Source organism: Pelmatolapia mariae, linkage group LG14 (genome assembly GCF_036321145.2).
Source record: "Pelmatolapia mariae isolate MD_Pm_ZW linkage group LG14, Pm_UMD_F_2, whole genome shotgun sequence".
NCBI lineage: Eukaryota > Metazoa > Chordata > Actinopteri > Cichliformes > Cichlidae > Pelmatolapia > Pelmatolapia mariae.
In genome coordinates this window covers 29038128-29062221 of record NC_086239.1, presented here as the reverse complement: position 1 = coordinate 29062221, position 24094 = coordinate 29038128, and the positions used below count along the sequence as shown (strand labels likewise).

At 37.1% G+C, this 24094-nt stretch overlaps 3 protein-coding genes across 3 annotated transcripts; 2 read left to right on the top strand and 1 right to left on the bottom strand.

Annotated features, from left to right (window-relative positions):
• Positions 1–458: 458 nt before the first annotated feature.
• On the bottom strand, positions 459–4047 carry LOC134640650 (carbonic anhydrase 4-like). Its single transcript, XM_063492559.1, has 8 exons — positions 3987–4047; positions 3553–3597; positions 3308–3472; positions 2874–3019; positions 2657–2749; positions 2236–2302; positions 1829–1992; positions 459–632 (listed from the first exon to the last, which is right to left on the bottom strand). Exons 1-8 carry the CDS (start codon positions 4045–4047, stop codon positions 459–461), a joined length of 915 nt encoding a protein of 304 aa, XP_063348629.1.
• Positions 4048–12125: 8078 nt separating this feature from the next.
• LOC134641374 (dehydrogenase/reductase SDR family member 11-like) lies at positions 12126–14754 on the top strand. Its single transcript, XM_063493770.1, has 7 exons — positions 12126–12266; positions 13030–13239; positions 13649–13743; positions 13986–14115; positions 14235–14327; positions 14426–14491; positions 14607–14754. Exons 1-7 carry the CDS (start codon positions 12135–12137, stop codon positions 14634–14636), a joined length of 756 nt encoding a protein of 251 aa, XP_063349840.1. The 5' UTR covers positions 12126–12134; the 3' UTR covers positions 14637–14754.
• Positions 14755–17976: 3222 nt separating this feature from the next.
• On the top strand, positions 17977–21181 carry LOC134640649 (dehydrogenase/reductase SDR family member 11-like). The gene is made up of 7 exons (XM_063492557.1): positions 17977–18111; positions 18538–18747; positions 19015–19109; positions 20511–20640; positions 20785–20877; positions 20963–21028; positions 21152–21181. Exons 1-7 carry the CDS (start codon positions 17980–17982, stop codon positions 21179–21181), a joined length of 756 nt encoding a protein of 251 aa, XP_063348627.1. The 5' UTR covers positions 17977–17979.
• Positions 21182–24094: the final 2913 nt, after the last annotated feature.

Sequence of the window (24094 nt, the reverse complement as noted above, 5' to 3'; positions counted from 1 at the left end):
TTTATTTGATCATTAATCACATTATAAATGACAAAGAACTGATAGGTAAAACATACCTTAATAGTATACATTATAGTGTTAACACATGTCTGTATTTTAAATAAATGTGACACTTTTAGTCAGAGTTTAGATGTTTCCAGAACAGTAGGAAAGCATGTAATGGAATGCATCATGATATTGTCCCCACAAAATGTGTGTAAATTGTAGTGAGATCATCAATGTGAAACATTTACTACCAAAAGTAACTCATTTACTTATTTGTCAATAACATATTTTGTTGTAGATAAAATCTTACATATGATTCAAATATACATGTCGTGTTTGATACATGTTGTTTTGAAGCATCCAGTGAATTTACACCCTTTACTTTTAAATATACATTACTTTTTTTTTCTTCATGTATTTGAAAATCAGCAGATGTCACAAACAAGGGTATTTGTGCATAAAAATTGATTAAATTAAACAAAGCTTGCACTAGATAGCAGCACTGACATGGTGAATAGCACAGAGCTAACCAAAGCAAGTTGGCCCCTGGAGTAATACACCTGTCTACCATTCAAAGGCTGTACCGGTCTGTAGTTGTTGACCATTTTCTGTCCATCATAAAACTGAAGTTGGTTGAAAGCAGCGAGCTGTAACAAAGAAAAAAATTAAAACTGGCAGTTAAACATGTACTTTTATTAGAAATAGTATGCAAGGAGGATACTATGATAGAACGCTTTGCTAATAAATACAGCTATTATCAGTGACAACTAGGTAACAAGGTGTGTCTCACTAAAATTAACTTCCTGCTTTACTATTGTGGTTCTACTGTAATTACAGATTTTTTTATCATATAGCTGGTTGAGATCAGAACAGAAATAAACAAAGAAGTGCACTTGTGTTACATTAGATAGGTTGTTGAATGTGTAATATTTCAATAATGTATCAGTAATATAAATTAAAATTAACAAAAGTTTCATATAGACAGCATAATTTCAAGTGAAGGTTTATCCATTTTTAAATATATTTTCGGGTAATGTGGGAGCAGTGGAAACAGTTGTAAACAGCTGCTCATCAAAGAGGCTCATTAGCATAGCCTTGTGTTTGTATTACATATAAACCCTGAATTCTTTTTCTCTGATGTCTTTTTATGTCCCTATATTTTCTCGGGTAAAATATATGCAATATTAGCACCTAAACGCACTGCTTTTTTTTTTTTTACCCATAAGGTATGTGTGAAATCAGTGAATTATTCTTGTTATTTTTAACATTACATTACCCATAGTCACAAATTTACAATGACCAACTACTGCCATCTAGTGGCTTTAGTTATTGTAGCAGATACCTCGGGTTGCCAAAACATTTAATATTGGTTTGTATTTGTCTTTCATTCTGGTTATAAACGAGTAGTTCATGTTGCTTACTTTAGCCTTTAATTTCCTGTTTATTGTTGTGACTGTGGTCTAACATTAACCAAACACCAGGAATTCCCTCTACTCATCTCCTATAGGTCTCAGGTTAGCATGAACACTTTCCCCCCTAAAAACAGCTGACTACTGCTATCAAAAATTATGCAGTTTGGCATGAAAGTCAACAAGCACGTTAAATGTGTGAAGCTGGGAGCTAAATACCGAGCTGATATGGGTGATACCATTATTAGTGTCAAATGTAGCCGGTTTAAAATAAACTATTCAGAAACTATTTACTATTTATAATTTGGGGGTTATCAAAAGTTTCCCAGAAAAGTTATGAAAAATTGCCTTAGTGTTACACTAAATTAAATTTCAAGGATAAACTCATAACGTTCCTCTTCTTCATAGATTAATTAAAGTGTAGGGAATGGTACCTGATTCCTGCTGAGAGGAATAGTGCTTTCAAACAGGGTCCAGACCACAGCTTCAGCACAGTCAGGTGTGGTGAGGGAGCCCTTGTAGCGAAAGTACTTGGTCCTGTTAATTTCAGAAGGAATGAACATGTCCAGGGAAACACCCAGCAGTGTTACATTCGTTTCTGGTTTGATGAAATATTAACAAGAACATAAAGTCAGAAAGTCAGTAAGAAAATCATTACTAATCTTCAAAAAGTTTTGGTTAGCTTTTCTAGTTGATTTATTGTGTTGTTGTGGATGTTATATAACATTGTGTTATCTTATAATAGATGCCCTTTAGCCTAGTGTAATCAGCTACATATTTAGGACCTCTATATGGAGGGTGAAAAGAAGATTATTATCATTTTTCAGCAGATATAACTTACTAGGTTGAGATATGTATTTCAGTGCATTGATAAGATTATCATACTTCTCATTTGCAGACTCAGACTCCTAAAATGAAAGAATAAAATGTTAATCGCCACACCAAAAGCAATTTATAATTAAGAAACCAAAGTTGGTACAACATACAGTAGCTAATTTGGTTCAAAGACACACTAAAGCTCATAAAAGTTTGACCAAAAGAAGGTAAATTCAGATTTCCATTCATCAAAGACGTTGGAGGTAAAACGCTCTGAAACACTGATAATATTCCCCATTTTTTTTTTTCTTTTTTGTTCGGTTGTAGTACAGATTTGAAATACGTTGATGATACCAGGTGATCTAAACTACTGATTTTGTGTTTATTGTCTTATCAAACTTGTACTGGATGCTAGAAAATATTTTAAATTATGTTTTCACAAGTACCTGAAAGAAAAATCCCAAAACAGCCACACCCGTACTGTCTTTTGAAGCCTCAGCTAACGAGTCATATTCTTCTTTTATATGGACGATATGCATCTACAGATGAAATAAAGCACTGCATTAGAATAATTAGGATTTATTTGAATCCAATACATAAAATTACTTAAACAAATATAGTGTCATTTACAAAATATTTCTACTGATTTATGACATACTGTACCTCAATTGGAAACTTTTCTCCATTAATTGTGTGCTCAGAACCACGTCCTCCATCTTTGCCCCAGTGCAGGTGAAGCTGAATTGCCTTGTATTCATCATCCAGATTTCCTTCTTTGATTTGTATACTGGAAGGCAAATTTAGCTGAACTGAAATTCAGAATTAAAAAATAAAAATAAAAACCATTACACAGTCTTCCATGGATGCTCCCATTATTTCAATTGCAAATGACCACACATGACATATTTTAAGAGGTGTTTTTGTTACACGAGACGCTTTGTTGCTATTGTTGTCCATTTTACCACCTCCTCCTCCCTATACTGTTATCCATGTTATCTACAGATGGGGTTATTGCGTTACATTTTTACAGCCAGAATTGAAATCATAGTGTTAAACTGTCTTCCTCAAATAAACTTGCAATTATAATTAAGACATACCACTGTGTCCATTGTTTATGAGGCTCCCATAAAAAGTCTCTTTATAACCGGTGAAGTGAAAAGGAGTCAGGCGTTCATCTGGTAGCACTTTACTTGTGACAATATTAACTGGAGACTGAGATCTGCCATTGCAGGTTTGTGAAACCAGTCCCCATAACACTGGAACTGTGAGGAGAAGAACATAAACAGCTCCACTAACATGCCTCCTTTGGTTAACCATTCATTTGGCTTGTTTTAAAGTTTACCTGTGCAGGTTTGATTCCATTGAAGTTGGGAATAGTAGCAAAAATCTAAAAGATCAGGTTTGCAAAATTTTAAAAGAGAAAAGAATTATTCATCTGTAGGTTATGAGGTATTAATTTTTGAGCATTTGCAATCACAATCGCATGTGACTTTATCTAATCTATCTAATCTTTATCTAAACTTTCAATACAATTTTAGATATCCGGTTGAATTAAATTGACCCTATTGGTCACAAGCATATTTATATTAATGATTAATTATTTCAATTAATACACTTTTGATTTTATATATTTCAGCTGTATTGTACTCAACATCAATACTTCATGTTTACTAAGGTAAAGACATACATACATCTTTCTTTCTTTTTTGGATGCAGTATCCAATGTCATGCAACTTATACACAAATGAAAAAAACAAAGAAACATAAAACTCATACCTGCCCCTGAGACCAGACTCACAAAAGATGTGAAGAGAAATAAAACAGATCTGAGCAGCATTGTGAATCCACTTATAGTGTAGATTCTTCCAGCACTGACTGTTTTCAAAGATGATGCCAGAATCAGAGTTCAACCAGACTATCATACAACTGGGAGCCCCACCTATCAACCCCGCTTTATAATGCACGCTTTAGATTTATGACACCTAATTTGTGAGGACAGTGACACACAGCAAGAGATATCTCGGCGTTCATATTCTTGAGATAATGAATGGACCCTAACGCTGAAGGTGTCTTCCTCCAGAAATGAGCCCACAGGTCATTTGTCCAAACTGCGAGCTACAGTTACATTTTTGAAGTTAAGGGACCTCTAGTGGTGATGTGAAAAAATGCAAGTGACATGTTTGCTGGTGTCCTTACCTTTAAGAAAAACTGCAAAGTAGATTTATTTACCATGAGAAGTGTCATTGTTTGGGATTAGATTTGTGATACTGTTAGGATGTTTTTTTATCACTCTTCAGTGATATAATATTCATGTAAAATTACAAAGAAGTTGAGTTAAGTTATTGGCATTTAAAATAGTGAGGCGATTTGTCCCTCATCAAGCTCATGGAGATGTGCTGTATATAAAAAAAGAATATATATGTATATATATGTATATATATATACTATGTAAGTTTATGTTCACGGAACACCTTATTTAGAACACCTTCACCTCCACGCCTCTCTGCTCTGTCAGATTGTTTTTTACTGTTAATAAAAAAAAAAATTCATTGTAACACTAAAAATCAGACTACATAAAAATTAATTAACAGTTGGTACAGAAAGTTACAGAATGGTACAAAACGTTTTAAAAAACATTTCAGGTTTTATTTGGTGTGGTTTGTAATTCATTATTATGATATATGGGTTATATGTGGACACTTGTTCCCTCCACTGAAGAAAAAAATCACAGTTTCAGGTTCTCTTGAAAATATTTTGGGTGAGGTACTGCAAAATATCAACTTAGTCCAGTGTTTTAGTTAGTAAGACAACACTTTGAGATATTAATTTTTATTCAGTGGTACAAAAAGGTCAAAAAGCTAATCTGATTTTAGTTATCCAAAAGCAGACAACGCAGTTTGTTCCCCTTCTGTTAGATATATTTTATATAAGTGTAAACTGGACTTTAGAAAATTACATGCTGATTCACAAAATATTTTGATATTCTGCCAAATATGTTTAGTAATCCTCAAAATGTATAAACATAAACAAACAATAAGCACACCACATATACCACGTATATTGTGTATAATACTGTAAATTGATGTAAAAGCAAAATCTTCAATCTATAATTATAATACAGAGACACAGATAAGGTTGAGACACATAAATGAATGTGCCAAATATTTCCTTAATCCCTTTAGAAAACCAGCACACCTCCTTTAATCAGGCAGTAATCATAACAGAGTTTGAAAAAAGCTTTGCCCTTAAAACCAATCTCTTTGCTGCTGCATGGATTCTCTGAGTGTCACGTCTCTCTTTCTTTTCTGCTATGTCAGGGTAACATGAGACAGTGAGAGACTGGGCGAGCAGTTCATTGTTCATTCAGCAGTCGGCACACAAAATTTAGTTCATTCAAGTTCATTCCAGTTTTTGCAATAATTAGCCAATTAAAAAACTCTATTTCATGTACCATGTTGAATCACTCTTTAGAGCTCTGCTGTGCTGAGAATGGACAAATCAACCAACAAATCAATGATGGGCCAGAACAGAAGAATTTATTGGGTTCCTGCTCACCAAGAACAGCAATATCAAGCTAAAGTGGGCAAACCAGAAAGAAAATAAAAAGATAAGGCCTCAGACGGCAGGTTCATAATTTGGCAGCAGGAGTCCATGTACCAAATCTACCTTGTATACAAATTGCTGATGATGATGGTTTAATGTTTTTCGAGTTCCTTAATATCACCCAATCATAGTTTGGATTCCATGCTTTATATTATAGGAATGAATTTGTAGCTGATCTGCAGAAATGATGTGATTTCTATGGTGCTAATGTTTTAGTGAATGTAATGTGCTCTGTCTCAGAGTATAAATATAACAAATTACAAATGTTGGGGGAAAAAAACCAAAAAAACCAAACACAATTTATATGGTGTTACCTCCCCACGATGAAGGTCTAGGGGTGTGTGTGGGGACTGGTAACAAATGGGTCCAGAACGGAATGAAAGGAAAACAGACAGAGGTGTTTAGTAAATAAAATAGTTTTTATTATAGATAATCTTAACATAAAGAGCTGGCAACGCCGTTTTTCCAGTAACACTAGAAAAAGAAAAAGATTGCAACAACAAAGAACACAACTCCACACCACGAGGAGGTACTTCCAGGGGCCCACATGCCCTCCCTGTCACTAGAAGCAGCAAGTTCCACTGCTGCTGCTGTTGAGGCCCACAAGCCCACACTACTCACATGAAGCAGCTACTCCCCCCACTGCTCCTACAACTCCACGCCACAGGCAGGACAATCACACAAAACACAATCAAGAAACACCAGAGCAATCTGCCTCCCCCTCATCCAGTTCATGCCCAGCATATATGACCTCAGAGAGGTGATTGCTGACTGGGCCCAGGTGGTAAACAAGGCCAACAAACAGCAGCTGTGTACTGGGGAGAGAAAAGAGTGAGAGAGAGACAGAGGGGTGGAGCAAGAAAGGAGGAGGTGGGGAGAGAACACCACACCCACACAAGAGTAGTTTCAGGAGGCCCTGCTAGGGCCGTAACATATTGCTTTCACAATAGACTGAACAATTAAAGTTTGAGAATGAAAATCTCTGTTGGCCAAATATGATCACAAACAGAGAAGAGTGGAAAGGCATAAGACAGAAATGGTCACTTGTGTTTTTTAAGTGATATAAGAGAGTAGAAGGAAAAGGAGGCAAAGGAGGAAAAAAACAAACCTTTTTCACCACTTGAGGCAAAAACACACTGTTGAACACAGCCAGGCTATAAAGGAGGTGATACTAGCAGCTGGTGTAACACAAAACGAAATGAGTGTTTCTGGGCCACTCGCTAGTTTCACTCCATATGGCCGAAAGAGGAAATGGTGGATGAAAATTACTAATGTGTACATGGTGATAGAGGAGGGTCTTAAAAAAGCTCAAAAATACAAAAGCAGTTGAAGCCGTGAAGTTGGCCGAGCTGGCTGGGTATGAAAGTGGAGGGCTGGGCAAGGGACGTATGAAAAATCCAGGTTTGCTCAGAAGTGGAAAAACGTAGTTTCTGCGAAGAGTATGTTAACATTACCTGACTCTATGAAAAAATAAATTTTGATGTTAAACTTGCTGTTGGCTAACATCATATAGGCAGGTTATTATTGTAAATAAATTGGTATAACCACTTAGTAACAGCACAATATAAATAAATAAAAGAGACCTACATGTAAAAGCTAGTGGTTAATAGGTTTTTCTCACTTTAGTCCCATACAGAAATTTGAAAGCTGGACATAGATGAACTTTTTTATTTACACTAAGTTTATTTAATTTGTAAAACTTGATTTTTGAACTCCAGAGTTTTCATTTGAAAATAATTTATTAGAAAATGCAGATCATTGTGGTTGTTATAAATTGCTTCACGTTGGTTTTAATGAAGGCCAGTATACTGTTGTAAAAACAGGGATCATGCCCAAGTTAATAGTCATGTAAAACTGGAAAAGGCTTTTCTCTGGAAATATGTTTTTAAGCTATAACTTAAAGGAAATGATTTGGATTTCAGTGGATTTTTTTTGTTTTTTGTTTTTGTTTTGTTTGTTTTTTCTGTTAAGGCAAGTAAAAACGTTGTGACACTAATGGAAGCGTGATGAGATAAAAGCATGGAAATTACCCGAACTGTCTTTAAATATTCAAACAGATCCCATTTGTAGGATAGGAACAGGTTTAACCAGCAGAGGGCAGAATATGCATATCCAGGAGCTGGGGTCTATTGACAAGAATCTTTAGAGATGAGCCAGAGAACCATATTTGACATCCAGTGCTGGACTTCCCAAAGAGACTCATTAAGAGAACTGTGTATATCCAGTGTCAGATGAAATACCAAATAGGTAGGTAGATATATCTGAGTGCCATCAAGAAAAATAATGAATAGATACACGGTGTCTCTGAATTATATACTCAATGGGGAGCAATATCAGCACAGACGACTTCCAACATTCAGATGATGTTTGGGCAACAAACATCATCAATTACTCTTCTTATCTTAACCACCACCTTTCACACTGGTTCCCTCTGGAAGGCAAGTCTTTATAGAGCTCACAAAAAGTTTTTACTTTATGTGTCTGAATTGCATTTGAGACTAATGAAACCCTGACTAGAACCCTCAAAGATAATATTACTGTCTAGCGCATGGAGTAATTGCGGTTTTTTTTAAATGAAATTTCTGCTATAAAAGGTTATTTAGAAATTGGTCTAAACGGTCTAAAAGTATTTTCAAGTGTGACTTGACCAACGAGGAGGAGATTCTGGGATTTCTTCCGAGCAGAACATTGCGCTGATAACAGATGATCGCTTTAGTTCAGTGATCCTTAGTTGTTGTTATTTATTTCAGAAGGTTGGCAAATGAATGTGTTAAAACAGCCAAAACATGAAAAACAACCTAGCTCATTAAAATAAATAAGCCATCACAAACACAATAGATGAGAAAGATAAACTGTTACACAAAAGTGGCTAAAAATGGTTTCCTCTTCATTGTTCCCATGAACACATGAAGCGACAAGTACATGTGCCAGTGTAGAGGGTGTTGATTACAGACAGTTTTTTTCTTTTTTTCTACTCAGTCTCTTGCAGGTGAGCATTCTTGCATTGAGTATCTGTGAACGTGAAGCGTATCAGTCAATGAAAGTGAGAAATGTGGATGATGGGCACATCATAAACATAAACAGGTGCAGTTTTAATTACCGATGGACAGTAGCAGACATGGTTGTGAAGCCTGTAGATATAATCATCAGGTAAAGATCTTTTTATAGAATCTTTATCACGATTTAGACAGCGATTATGGAGATAACCTTTGCAAACATTGCACAAAGAAACTTCAAAGACTGAGGCCATGCCTCTTAACTGGAAGGTTGAATCGGGTTAAACAGGGATTATACTTTCTTGCATCCAGGAGTCCGCTAGGGTCCGCTGCGGTCACAGTCACATGAATTTCATCAGACAGCGTGAGGGTCCTTGTAGATGTCCATGTGCCTGTCTGTTTTTTGTGGCTTTACAGGCTGTGGAGAATTGACATTACAGTGCACCAAATATGCACGTTCCATCCTTCATGTTTAAGACTTAAAGAAATAATTGATGATAAATTATATACAAATTTTTGAGATTTTAGACCTGATACAGATTTTCTTGCATCATTCAGCCAGATACTATATGACTGCAATATTAAATAATCAATTACAGTCAATTAGGCTTTCATATTAAGTTCTGAGATCTGATCAGAATATGCTGCTAAATGCTGATCCTCTTCTGTGGCAGCTTAAGTGGTCATAAAGTTTTTCCTGCTGCTGATGTCCATTTCTACAATGCCACCAAGTGTGCTGTAACTGCTCTGACTGAGGGCCTGGGGCAGGAGCTGAGTGCAGAAAACAGCCATATCCGAGCCACAGTAGACTTTGAAAGACACTCTAACCAGCATTTAACCCCAATATCAGCTGTTATGAGACACATATACAGCACTTTATGAAGTTCCTTCATTATTATCTCTTTTGTGAAGAGCATTTCTCCTTTGGCTTTGTAGAGACAGAATTTGAACACAGCTCTACAGGGACTATCCTGATAAAGCAGCATAAGGTAAAAGTATTATTCCTACATGTCAGGCACTGTTAAGATGATTATTCACATACAAAATATTTGTATTTTATACAAATACTTTTTACTTCTCGGACAGCCTATGAAAGCAACAGATATTGCCAGTGCTGTCATATACGTGCTCAGTGCCCCTCTTCATGTTCAGGTTTGTCATTTCCTCTTACTGTTAACCTTTTTTATTGTGACTAATTTTATGTCTGTTATGTTTACTCATAATGAATTACATTCATCTAACTTTTCTTTCAGGTTGGAGACATTCTGTTTGAAGGTGTGTAGCAGGTGAAGTGGAGTTTGTTACCCTGGCAACTACAGTGCAGGAACCCATAATAGCTTTACATTAAAGTGGTGTGATTGATTTGCCTCACTACTCAACTCTGCCAGATTGTAGTCAATTCACAGAAGACTGAAAAGAAAGAAACTCATCCAGCTGTTAACTCTTCTTCTCAAAGCCTCACCTGCTATCGGCTCAGAAGTGCTATTGACCAATCACAGGAATACCCAGGAAAACACTTTAATTAATGACAACTTCCTTCTTATTACATTAAATCTTACTTGTTGGACAGTTTTAAACCAGTAAAAGGTTTATTTGTTTGTTTTTTACAGTTAAATCGATGTTAACTGGTTAAAACCTTATATAAGGATGTTGGTTAGACACACACAGTGTGCATTTTCACATCACTAAGAAGAGGCTACTGGTATGTTAAAGAAATCTTTCAGTCAAACCTAAAAAGTACTGTCTTGATTTGTGTGATATGCAGCAGACAGTGATATTTCAAGTCTGGTATTCGTCAGATAACGGATATGTGGAATATCCTCCATCAGAAAACATTTTCATAGCTTTTTTGTGCAAACTATTAACAAGAGCTACAGTTACATTTTGGAGTTGGAGTTTTAAATTGCAAACTGTAGTAGGTGTGTGAAAAGTAAATTTACATTGTGTAGCTGGTTAGATATTTTGTTTCATATTTTGCCCTTGTCTTTTTTACACGACTGTACTACGACCTCTAGTGGTTAACATTATAATGGAAGTTATAGCAGAGCTGGTTTGGTTTCAAAAACTGGCAGCAGAGTGTCAAAGTGCTGGCCAGCTCGGTGTTTTGGTCCCTTTCAAGTGTGACTTGACCAAAGAGGAGGAAATTCTGTCCACGACTGTACTACGACCTCTAGTGGTTAACATTGTAATGGAAGTAAAAGCAGAGCTGTGAAATGCAAAATGATGATGGTGGTGTGTTTTCTTGGGACATTTGTGCTCTTCATTAACAACCAGCCATGGTTTAATTTCCATACATCAGTATTTCCATGTTTATACCAGTGTTATCTTATTATGAGTAAACTGCTTGTTTAAAATGCAATTAAAATGAAAGTTCAATAAGTGACAGTAAAAAACACGAAATAAGAGAAAATCACAAATCTGAACATGCAGAGAGGCATCAGAGAAGAGAAAGAGCTTAGTCGTCTTTGTATGATGTGTGTCGGTCTACCAGTCTACAGACAAACTCAACATGTCTTTTCTCCACAAGTCTAACTCAAAGAGAAATCCTATTTAAAATAAACCAACTGCTGCTACTAATACTACTGCCACAAATAATAATATAATGATAATGATGTTTTTTTCTGCTGTGTCATGCTGACATGAGACCAAGAAACTGGGCGGGCATCCAGTTTATCATACTGTAAATACATTAATAAAATCGGTTAGTTGCAATTTACGATTCTCCCCGTTTAAAACGTAAAAACAGGGTTTCTGTTTTAGGTGTTTTAGTTTTAGTTTTTTTTTTTGTTTATATGGGTTATTTATGAAAGCTTGTTACCCCACCCCCATAAAGTAATACCAAATAATGCCTTCTTTCCTTCTTTGTTGTTGAGCTGTGAAATGTGAAATGCTTATGACCTTCACAAGTTTTCCATTTTTGCAAATTCACTCACTTCAGTCTTTACTGTGGCAGTCACAGTGTAAGGTGCATAGAAGGAGAGCGTGCTGACACAACTATGATATGTTAGTTTGAGATAAGAACTTTTGTTTGATAAAGAATTTGCTTTGTAGCCAGTGATTCAGCTGAAATGAAGTGGTTAATCAGTCAATGCGTTCCATTCATTGGCGTCTCGTGAAGTCTGCACCGAGACTTAAGGCGTTCCAAAATATATATATATATATATATATATATATATATATATATATATACATATATATATATATATATATATATAGATGGATGGCTAACGGGCACAAGACAGTTGGAGCTCACTGTCACTGAGACTCCTCATCACTCTCTTCATACTGGTGCTTTCGTGCGTGTAGCAGGTTACCGGTGTCGGTGATGGAGCGCTGGCGGGGCAGAGTGGCTCTGGTGACCGGAGCCTCGGTCGGGATCGGGGCGGCTGTAGCCGTAGAGCTGGTCCGGCTCGGCATGAAAGTGGTGGGCTGCGCCAGGGACATCGGAAAAATCCAGGTTTGTTCTGAAATAACAAACTGGATTTCAACAGAGAATAATTTAATGTAAAACTCTAATGCAAAGGACTTTTTAATGCCGATACGGAGTTATAAAGCTCTGTCAGGCGAACATCATATTGTGGCTGTCGAGCAGCCAGACCCTTTGTTTTACTGTGAATAAATTAGAAATACTTTAATTCTCAAAACAGGTGCATTAGTTTACAATAAAGACATTTGAGGGGAGTTATTATTTCCATCTATGCACCAAACAGATTTCAGCCGAATGGAGCAATAACAAATTGCATAAGGCAATCCTATTGATATACGCTTCAAAGATGAAGAGTTGAGAGAAGTAAAAAATAAAGAAACAAATAAAGAAAAACATAATTTATGCGGTATGTATTGGTCTATATGCATGGGTTAAAAAGAGCTGCTTTATACCAGATTTAAGCTGTGTACTATACAAAAGTAAAGGAGATGGAAGTCAGGCATGATAGCTTACATCTTGATGAATGCAGTTGTGTAAATCCACAAAGAGCAGTAAGCCTCAGGTCAACAGCCACAGCACAGGTCAGCTGATCGCAACCTGTACATAAAGAAATCTCCTGGAGCCCTCAATAGAGCTTATTATGATTAATTTCCTCACACTGCTATGATAATTATGTATCTCTCTCTCTCTCTCTCTCTCTCTCTCTCTCTCTCTCTCTCTCTATATATATATATATATATATATATATATATATATATATATATATATATATATATATCCTGTTTGGTTTCAGAAACTGGCAGCAGAGTGTCAGAGTGCCGGCCACCCTGGTGTTTTGGTGCCCTTCAAGTGTGACTTGACCAAAGAGGAGGAGATTCTGTCCATGTTTGCAGTGATCAAAGAGCAGCACAAAGGCGTGGACGTGTGCATCAATAACGCTGGCTTGGCTCACCCAGAGCTGCTGCTAAACGGCAAAACCAGTGCCTGGAAAAACATGTTGGATGTAAGGACTCAGAGTTATTTTAGAAAAACAAAATTGTCCTGGTTGGTATGCAGTAATACATGAAAACATTCACAGGAATGGTTTCAAAGCAGAATGCTGTATTCTAATGAAATGATAAATTGAGTCGTCATTAATTTTTAGCATGCGATAGTTGTCCTTTATTTATACAAAAAGTTGGATAATTAGTGTGTTAAAAATGCCAAAATATGAAAAAAAAAAACCCCATCTCATTAAAATAAAAACAAAATCACAAAACACAATAGATAAGTGAAATAAAATATTATGCAAAAGTGGCTAAAACAATTTGTTTTTCTTATGCGCAAGAAGCAACGAGTAAAAGTATAATTTTGATGCGTCAATTCCATATATTTTTTTAAACCGTTTATTTCGCTGCTTTGGTTTCTTACAGGTGAACATTCTTGCACTGAGCATCTGTGCACGTGAAGCTTATCAGTCAATGAAAGAGCGAAACGTGGATGATGGGCACATCATAAACATAAACAGGTGCATTTTTATTTTAGTGATGGACAGTGATTGGTATGCTTGTGAAGTTTATTGATTTAATCATCACACAAATACCTTTTAGTTGAACTGTGTCTGTGTCTCTGTGTTAGCCCTGTGACAGACTTGGGACCTGTCAAGGGTGTACCCGAGGCTCCAGAACCCTGAATTAGATAAGCAGAAGAAAACAGATGGATGGTAAATGCTGATTTGATTCGCAGCTTGTAAATCTCCGTCTGTTACAGCCAGTGCGGTCATCAAGTGTTTCCTAATGCTGATGTACATTTCTACACCTGCACCAAGTATGCTGTAACTGCGCTGACTGAGGGCCTGAGGCAGGAGCTGCGTGCAGAAAACACTCATATCCGGGCCACAGTAAGCCTTTGAAAGACACTGTAACAAGCTCCAAAGTACCTTTAACGCTAATGTCAGCTGTTATGAGATGCACACACAGTACTTCTTGAAGGATGCTCATTAATAATGTCATTTTGCAGAGCATTTCTCCTGGTGTAGTGGAGACAGAATTTGCATCACGCCTCTACAGAGACAATTCTGATAAAGCAGCTGCTGTATACACTAAATATAGGGTAAAATCATTATTCCTTCAATTCCTACAATTCCTACAGTATTGTTGATGTGATTATTCAGCTAAAATTTCATTAAGCACTTTTCACTTCTTTGATAGTCTCTGGAAGCAAAAGATCTCGTCAGTGCCGTCACATATGTGCTCAGTGCCCCTCCTCATGTTCAGGTTTGAGATTTTCTCATATTTTCATCTTTTTTGTGACCTTTTGAATTTTCATCTTTTGCATTTTAAATATCAGCAGTTTAGGTATAAGATAACATTCATCTATTTTTTCTTTCAGATTGGGGAGATTTTGCTTGAAAGTTTGTAGCAGGTGTCATGCAACTTGGCCGTGAGACCCATCCCAATCTTTACATCAAAGTAGTGTGACTGGCTCTCCTTACTTCTCAACACTGTCAGATTGTAATCAATTCACAGAAGAATAAAATGGAGGAAACTCATCCAGCTGTTAGCTCTCTACTATCTAACTGTCTTCTTATCAAAGGCTCCCGTGGTACCTTTTCACAAGCGTCCTACTGGCCAACTCCAGGAATGCCCATAAAAACACTTTGATTAATGACAGCTTCCTTCTTATTGTAACAGATCTCAGTTGCTGGACAGTATTTAAGCTCTAAGAGTGTTTTTACTGTTAAGCAGATGTTTATTTCGTCTGGTTAGAACCTTCGATGAGGATGTCAGTCAGACATACACAAAGTGTATGTTCTCACCCCTGAGGAGAAACTGTTGCATCTTTAATTTGTAGCCTCCCTTCAAAACAGTCTGTGAAACGTTTACCATCTCTGTGTTTTTTCAGTCTCAGTGAGAAGTTGCATCATGTGACCCTAATGTCCTGGCAAATTTTACTGACTTTATGTACTCATGAAAACACTCTATAACATTTTACTGATAATTTTCGCTAATGAATAAAATAAAAGGATTTTCAGGGAAATTTCTTTCATTGCAGTGTTCTTGTTGTGGTAAAGAATATTTAATGTGTTGTTTGTAAAAGGACATTTAAATAAAATTGTCCTGTGGAGAATATCCAGTACACAAATATTTATATAAGAATAAAAACAAAGAATATATTTAAGGTAAAAGCAAAATATCTGAAAAAATTACAAAAATCTCAATAAAATTACTTAAATATATTGGAATTAAGGTAAATATTATACATTTTTTTATATCTGCATAGACAAAACACCCAGAAGAATTACTATAACTAACTAGATAGCCAAGGAAATTCCATCCTCTCTTTGGTTGAATACATATCAGAAAAACTGTGTAATTTCTCTCAGACACAGCTTATGCTAATTGGCAAATATAATAAAAACTATTAAACGGGGTGGAAATCATGGAGCAACTGGGTAACTGGGAGGTATCCTGGGGGAACTCCCAGGTCTGGACCATTGCATTACTGAGCTCCTGGACAGCCTGAGGTGCAACCTGGTGGCATCACATGGGCAGAAATATAATATCCCTGAGGTGTTCTGTTGGTTTTATCTCAGGTGAATCTGGGGCCATTCGGCGGTATCAATTGATGCTCTTTATGTTCCTCCTTGCACAAAGGAGCATATACTTGTCCTGCTGATGTTTTAAGGACCTGTGGCATTGTCCATGTCTCCTAGAGTAACTGCCTAACCTTTGGAATTTCTTTCATGCTCTTGAAACTGTGCTGTGAGCACAGCAAACTTTCTGGCAATGATGCATTTGGATGTACCATGCTGGAGAAGTTGGACTACCTCTACAACCTTTGTAGGGTCCAGGTATAGCCTCCTGCTATCAGCAGTGACACAGAAATTTGGCAAATGTAAAACTAGTGAAAAAACAGTGAAAAAAGGTTTCCATGAACAGAAACCCCATGATTCACGGGTTGTTTCATCATTGTCGCTCTAGTGCACCTGTTGTTAATTAACACCAAATGAGATTAACTTACCAGATCTTATCACAGAGCGGTGTAGTTACAAACTCAGCTGCAGGGAGCAATACCAGATGAAATGAAATAACACACCTATTGTTTCTTAGTTATTAACCTTTCCCCCTTTATGTACTAGGTGAAGGGGCAGTTATGCTGACACAAACAGACCAAAGATGAAGAGCTGTTGTCAGCCTGTGAAGTTTTCAGGGACTAGCATTTGAGTTATTGTGGAAAATTTAGCTACTAGGTAGTCTTTATGGAGAACACAGTATCAAGTTTATGTAGTGTGCGTGGCAAATTCTGTTGGTGGGCTGTTTTGTATAATGAGATGAACCCACAGGTAGAGCAAATAACTGCTACAGTTATGTATGACGCCAAAGGTCTTGAAGAAGTGACTCTCACAACTTGGCATCCATGCTTGCAATACTTCTGGTTACTTATTTGGGCAATTATTTTGAAGCAGTATCTAAATTAACGTTATTTGTACTGGTCATGGGAGCTGCATGTATAGAATCACCAGTGAAATCTGATTGAAGAGGAAAAAATGGTTGACTGTGCTCCAAAATAAAAGATAAACTTCTACCACCATCTTTGCTGTTGAATAGATATCAATTCAGAGTTCCTTCAGTGCCTCATCCCTCTCTCATTCTGTGCTGATTTAAGCAGGAGATACGCATGGATGACCAAATTAAACAGAGACTGATCTGTCACAAACATACTAAAAAGTAAAGTGAAGTTTTTCTGAATTTAAGAGCATAAATAATGTGTTTGAATTATGTGTGTCTGTTTACCAGTCTACTCTTAAACTGTACATCTCTTTGTGTATTCAAAAAGAGATCTCGTTCCCAAAGACAATATATTTAAATGACGGATTAAATACTGCTACTACTTCTACTACTACTAATGCTATCATGATGATGGAGTTTTTTTCTGCTGTGTCATGCTGACATGAGAGAGAGACTGGGCGGGCAATTAGTTTATCTTGCTGCAAAGAAATTAATGAACCAACTATTTGCAATTCATCATCCATTACTGTAAATAAGACTCTGTGAAAAAGTTCACTGTTCACAGTTGGTTTATAAATGACCAGGTTTATTCCAGTTTAAAACTACGATGTTATGTTAAAGCAGCATTTATGTGTTCAACTTTACAATGCAAGTCTTGTTTGATGTAGTTATTTATTTTTGTTTACATAAAAACAAAACAAAGCTTAGAAACTTGAATAAAAAACTAAACAATACTCAAAGCTCTTTCCCCTTAAATTTAAACTTCTACCACATTGTTTGTTGCAGCATAGATTTTGATTCAGGATTCTTTTAGTGACACTTTCTCAGTCTATGGTGTTAGAGAGGAAACACCGATGATGGTCACAAACACATTATTATCCATTTATTGCACATTAAAGTGAAGCAACAGGTCTAACTTACTCTGTAGATGTTATTGTGGCAGTGCATGGTGCAAAGAACTGTGCGGGGAGAGCTAAAACAAATATGATATGGAAGCTTGAGATAAGAGCTTTTGTTTGGTATAGCTTGGGAGTGTAACCAGTAACAAGTGTTTAATCAATCACTGCTTTCCATTCATTGGCGTGAAGGCTGTACCAAGACTTGCAACGTCTTTCTGTAATATATATATATAGAGAGAGAGATGGCTCACTTTAAAGGACAGTTTGAGTTCAACGGCGACTATCCTGGAGACCCAGCGTCCCTGTCTTCATACTTGTGGTTCTTTCGTGCGTGTAGCAGGTGTCCAAGCTGTGATGGAGCGCTGGCGGGGCAGAGTGGCTCTGGTGACCGGAGCCTCGGTCGGCATTGGGGCGGCTATAGCCGTAGAGCTGGTCCGACTCGGTATGAAAGTGGTGGGCTGCGCCAGAGATGTCGGAAAAATGCAGGTTTGTTCTGAAGTGAAAGACTCATGTAATTTTTGATATGCAAATCATTTTTTATTGTGTCAGGCTGGAATGAAAATTCAGACTTTCTGCGAGACTGCAAAGTATATTTTACACAAAATCTTCCAGCTGTGTCAGGCTTACATAAGTCGTTTTATTTAACTGTAATTAAACCTGTTTTACAGACTGTGTGTAAAAGTTCATCATTGATAGATGTGGCACAACGCTTTCAATTTCAGTTTACTCCATTGCAGAAAAAGAAGGCTGGACACAACTGAACTGATGACTAACATCTGAGTTTCAGTTTTACTTTTTTTTTACTTTTCTCTACAGTTTATACTAGAAAATGAGAAATTAATAAAAATGCAGATCTTAATCTTACCATTTTAATCTTAAAGCTTATCATCTGTCATTTCCTTTTGTTTTCAGAAACTGGCAGCAGAGTCTAAGAGTGCCGGCCATCCTGGTGTTTTGGTGCCATTCAAGTGCGACTTGACCAAAGAGGAGGAGATTCTGGCCATGTTTGCAGTGATCAAAAAGCAGCACAAAGGCGTGGACGTGTGCATCAACAATGCTGGTCTGGGACAGCCAGAGCCGTTGCTGAATGGCAAAAGCAGCGGATGGAAGAACATGATGGATGTAAGAGCTCAGATATTTTAGAAAACATAATTATCTTGATTTAGACTTCAGTAATATTTTTGGTGTGCGGTATGTGGAAATACATTCACTGGAATGTTTTCTTTGAAGAATATTGAATGAAATAAAATTATTACTTTTATGTAGCTCTAAGAGTTGGGGAATTACTCTGTTACAGCAGAAAAACATCAAAAACAATTTAGCCCATTACAATAATAATAATAATTATAATAATTTTTACTGTTTATTTCTCTGCGTGGTTTCTTGCAGGTGAATGTTCTTGCACTGAGCATCTGTGCACGTGAAGCTTATCAGTCAATGAAAGAGAGAAATGTGGATGATGGGCACATCATAAACATAAACAGGTGCGGTTTTATTTACTGATGATCAACGATGGCCATGCTTGTGAAGTCTGATGATTTAAACGTCTTTCAAATATCTTTGAATATAATCGTGCTCAGATTCAGATTGAGATTATGAGCTTCCTTTGGTAACACTATGCATTAGGCATTTTTCACAGTAGACATGTAGTTAAGAGAGAAAGAACACATGGCCATACAATGGCTTTCCTAAAACCTACAGTAGTGTTCTCGTATTGCTTTCACTGGTAATCAAAATGCTAGCTTTTTTTTAGCTCAAAACTTAAAGTTACAACGTGTAAAGGTTTTCACTAGTAGAGCCAACTGTGTGCTGTCCAGAGACAGGATGTTGGAGGGTCGCATGCCTGCTGACAATAAGCAATTGCAACAATATCGGGAATAAGTAATAATAATACATTTGAATTAAAAGTGCTTTTCAAAACACCCAAGGACACTTAGCAATAGAATAAAACACATAGTAGAATAATGGCAAACAAAGAACAATCAAAAGAACAAGATAAAATATACAAACAATAAGTTCACAGCGAATATGCAGACTTGAACAGATAGGTTTTGAGTTGAGATTTAAACTGGGGGAGAGAATGTTTTTTATATCTGGAGGTGGATATTCTTAACCTGAGGTGAAGGGAAAACTGTGGAGTTTTCAATAGTGAGAGTGAAATGATTTGCCTTTATTCCCGATATTGGGAATAAATAGGCATGTTTATGCACATTTTTGTATATTCAATCCCAGATTTCAGTTCAGTAGATGAGATTTGAGGTGAGGAGGAAGAGGGTGACATTTTATTAAGATGCCAGTGGCGCTCAGTCTTTTCAATTCTTTGGTAAAGAGGACTCGTCATCAAGGATAAAACACAGGTGTGATCCTTCCTATATTGAGTTCAAAGGTGCAAGCATGAATATAAATGTTGCGTCACCTTGTATAAATGCCTAGGACCTCCCCTCTATGTATGTCTTTAGCAACATGCATAAAACGTGATTAGTTGGAAGGGAGCCACAGCCACTCTATTCCAATATGGCGGGGGCTTCCACAAACCAGAAGTCCGCTCCTATGTGTTTTGAATACATTAGCTATAAGTTTTATGAGAATGCAATCAGTTTGTTAGGACATGTGATTACCTATTGTTATATCTATATTTATGAGTATCCTTTTTTTGTTTAAATAACCTAAAAAATAGTGAGTGTACCTTTAAGAAACTAATTGATTATAAAGTATCTAGCCTCTGCAGCCATAGCGCTTATACAGATGTTCTTGCATCATTCAGTTAAGAATGTCTTTAAAATGATCAATTGCAATACATTATTAGGATTTCTTGTACTAAGGTCTGAAATCAGATAAAAATATGTTGGTAAATGCTGACCTAGTGAAACGTTCTTCTGTTGTAGTGTGGGTGGACATCAGGTCTATCCCCTTCCAGATTTACATTTCTACATGGCGACCAAGTTCGCTGTAACCGCGCTGACTGAGGGCCTGAGGCAGGAGCTGCGTGCAGAAAAAACTCATATCAGAGCCACGGTAAGGTTTTAAAGAACACTGATAAACTCCAAAAGTGCCTTTAAAACCAATATCAGCTGCTGTGAGACACATTTACAATACTTTCCAAAGTTGACACACAATCACACTTCTTTTACTTTTGTTTTTTGTTTTGTTGTATTACAGAGCATCTCTCCTGGTTTGGTGGACACAGAATTTGTATCACGGCTCCACAGCAATGAACCTGAAAAAGTAGCTGCTTTGTACAGTGAATTTAGGGTAAAATTATTAATCTCACAGTTTATAGATTGTTGATATGATTACTCTGATAAAAGTTTTTAAGCATTTTTCACTTCTCTGACAGTCTTTGGAACCAAAAGACATTGCCAGTGCTGTGACATACGTGCTCAGTGCCCCGCCTCATGTTCAGGTTTGTGGTTTTCTCTTATTTTCAACTTTTTTAAATGTTCACTTATTTAATTTAGCTCGTTGATACTCTAAATATCACCAGGTTACTCACCGTAAGATGATATCTCTATGACTTTCCTTTCAGGTTGGCGATATTAACTTTGAAGCTGTGTAGCTGGTATCACAGTGCAGGCACACAATCCAGCCTGCACAACAAAGTGGTGTGAATCTCCTGACTGCTCAACACTGCTCTCCTTTTATCCTCTGCTAACAAGAAAAAACTAAAAACCACCAACCATTACTGGGCATACTCCTACGTGATCTTAAAATGATAAAAAGCCAAGTCAAAGTTGATTTTTTCATCAAACAGAACTGTCAAAATGACTGTGAGAAAATTACCAAATAAATTGTTCTAATGCAAATGAAAAAAGACTCAAGAATGTTTTTGTTCAATTCAGATGCACACTGAACTAAACTGAAATTGAACACAACAGAATTAACTATGATCTGTTCTTATTAGCTATGCCCTACAGACTGGTAAGTGGCCTTTGTTCATTAATCTATGTTCTCCAACCAGTTGGTGAATAGTTGCTGGAAGCTGTTGGCAGTCACTAGGTAAAAGGCGTGGCAAGGACGCAATGTTCCCTCTAAGCTGCGCACGTGCGCAATTGCGCACTGCTGGCACGGTCTCTGCGCACAGAAAATCTGCGTTGCGCACAAAAAATCTAACCTGAATTGAAATTAAAATTTATACTTTAACAATTCTGTTTTGCAGTGTTAGTCAGTAAGTGACTGGCTGCTCCCATATGGGATTAGAACGATATGCCACTTTATCCCATAGTCCAGCCAATAATGCGATTCACATTCGTATATATGCAGCCAATCAACGTGGTTGACAGGCTATGATAGCGTCCTTATGTGCCGACACCGGTGTTTTAGCTAGCAAAGCAGCGTCGCTGATGTGGAGTGAAGCCACGTTAATGACAACGTGTACAACCATTGGAGATGTGAGCAGGACAGACGGAACAAATGACGGAAAAAGTGTGGACTTTATACCAGTTTTTAAATTGTGTTGATAGGCCACGTAAAACCAGAGTTATGATAAAAATATCTGCAATGTTTGGTTTTCTTCCTGAATACTGTCGTTGTTTATATTTACTGCGGGAAGAAACGGTAAAAACGGCGTTTTATGAGAAAAAAGGCTCGAAAGCACTCTCCGCCTTTGAGCAAAAACAAACCCCACCCCCCTCTCGCTTTCCTATTCGTCCAAAAAAGTACCATGTCGACCAATCAAAAAATGATATGGCAAGGTGGCATCCAGTTGTTAAGAAACGGGGGGGGGGGGGGGGGGGGGGGGAGTTTAAGGAGTGACGGCGGTGTTTTGAGATGTGAGAGATTTGAGACGTTTAGCGCAAATCTTGTGTAGTTAGTGTGTAGTTAGTGTGTAGTGTAGTCAATAGTTTTGTTGTGTGTTTCAGAACAATGAGGCGACTGCTGAATGTTACAGGTGTTACAGCAGTGATACATCTCCTGCTGTCAGGCCTGCAGGTATCAGGCTGTTGTTCTCCTTTATCTCATAGTGGACAGAAATATTATTTTTTGGAGTGGCACAAATAATTTGTGTGGCATCAGATTTGATGCAGAAGAGCTGATTGTTCTGTAAATAGTTTGTTTATTTAAAAACGCCTTGGCTGCATTTAAAAAAAAATAGCTGCAAAAAACTTTGTTGTTTGCCAAACTGAGTTACTTTTTTGAAGAAGTAACTATATAATTAATTGCCCAGCATTGGTCATTATATACTATATTTTGCAGACAGAGAGTTACAGGACTCTCTCCCAGACCACAGACTCATAATACAGTCAGAGCTTTATAAAAAGAAAGAGAAAAAAGAAAGTTGTTTTCAAAATTGGAGTTCAAGTTATTTTTACTTCCAATAGTGTTAACATACTACACAGGTCATGAACAAGATTTTTTTACATTTTCATTGTAAGTGGGCTAAAGCAGTTAATTAAAAGTAGTCTAACATAAATGTAAATGCTGTAATTTGATTATTTTAATAAACCATGTAACTTGGATGGATTTGATGCTGGCGTGACCACAGTGCACACGTCTGCTGTCGCTCACAGTGGTCCAAGGGACCGCTCAGGGAGTTTGTATGTTCGCTCAGACACATGAAAAATTAGAGGGAACATTGGCAAGGAGGTATATGGTGCTGTACTAAAAACTCCATCGTGGTTCCTTTGTATGGTAGCAGATTTCTGCACTCTCCAGCAGTTTGTGTGGATGATGCAAATATTTCTGCAAACACTCACCAAATCGCCGAGTGTCTTGACAATTTGACACTGCTCAGCAAGCACAATGCTCCATTGTCAAGGATGCACTAGAGAACTGTTTGCTAGTGTTAATTTTGGTTGTAATAAATAATATATTTGGTGTAAATAATTAAATGCAGGTATCTGAGAGAGTACACTTTTAAAGGAGTTATCATGTCAATACAAAACTTAGCCTACCAAGAAAACATAAGTTTGGTTTCAGAAACTGGCAGCAGAGTGTCAAAGTGCTGGCCACCCTGGTGTTTTGGTCCCTTTCAAGTGTGAGTTGACCAAAGAGTAGTAGATTCTGGCCACGGCTGTACTACGACCTCTAGTGGTTAACATTGTAATTGAAGTAAAAGCAGAGCAGTGAAATGCAAAATAGTGATGATCTGCAGAGGTATGTTTCCTTGGGACATTCTGTGCTCTTCATTAACAACCAGCCATGGTTTAAATTCCATGCATCAGTATTTCCATGTTTATACCAGTGTTATCTTAGCAAACTGTTTGTGTTTAAAATGCAATTAAAAGGAATGTTCAATAAGTCACAGTAAAAAGCATGAAACAAGAGAAAATCACGACTCTGAAAATGCAGAGAGGTGCTGAGCACATATTGTGATGGCACTGGCAACATCTGCTTTTTCTAGAGGCTATCAGAGAAGAGAAAGCATGTGTGTCGGTCTACAGACAAACTCAACATGTTTTTTCTCCACAACTGCTCCTAAAAGAGAAATCCAATTTAAAATACTCCAACTGCTGCAACTAATACTACTGCC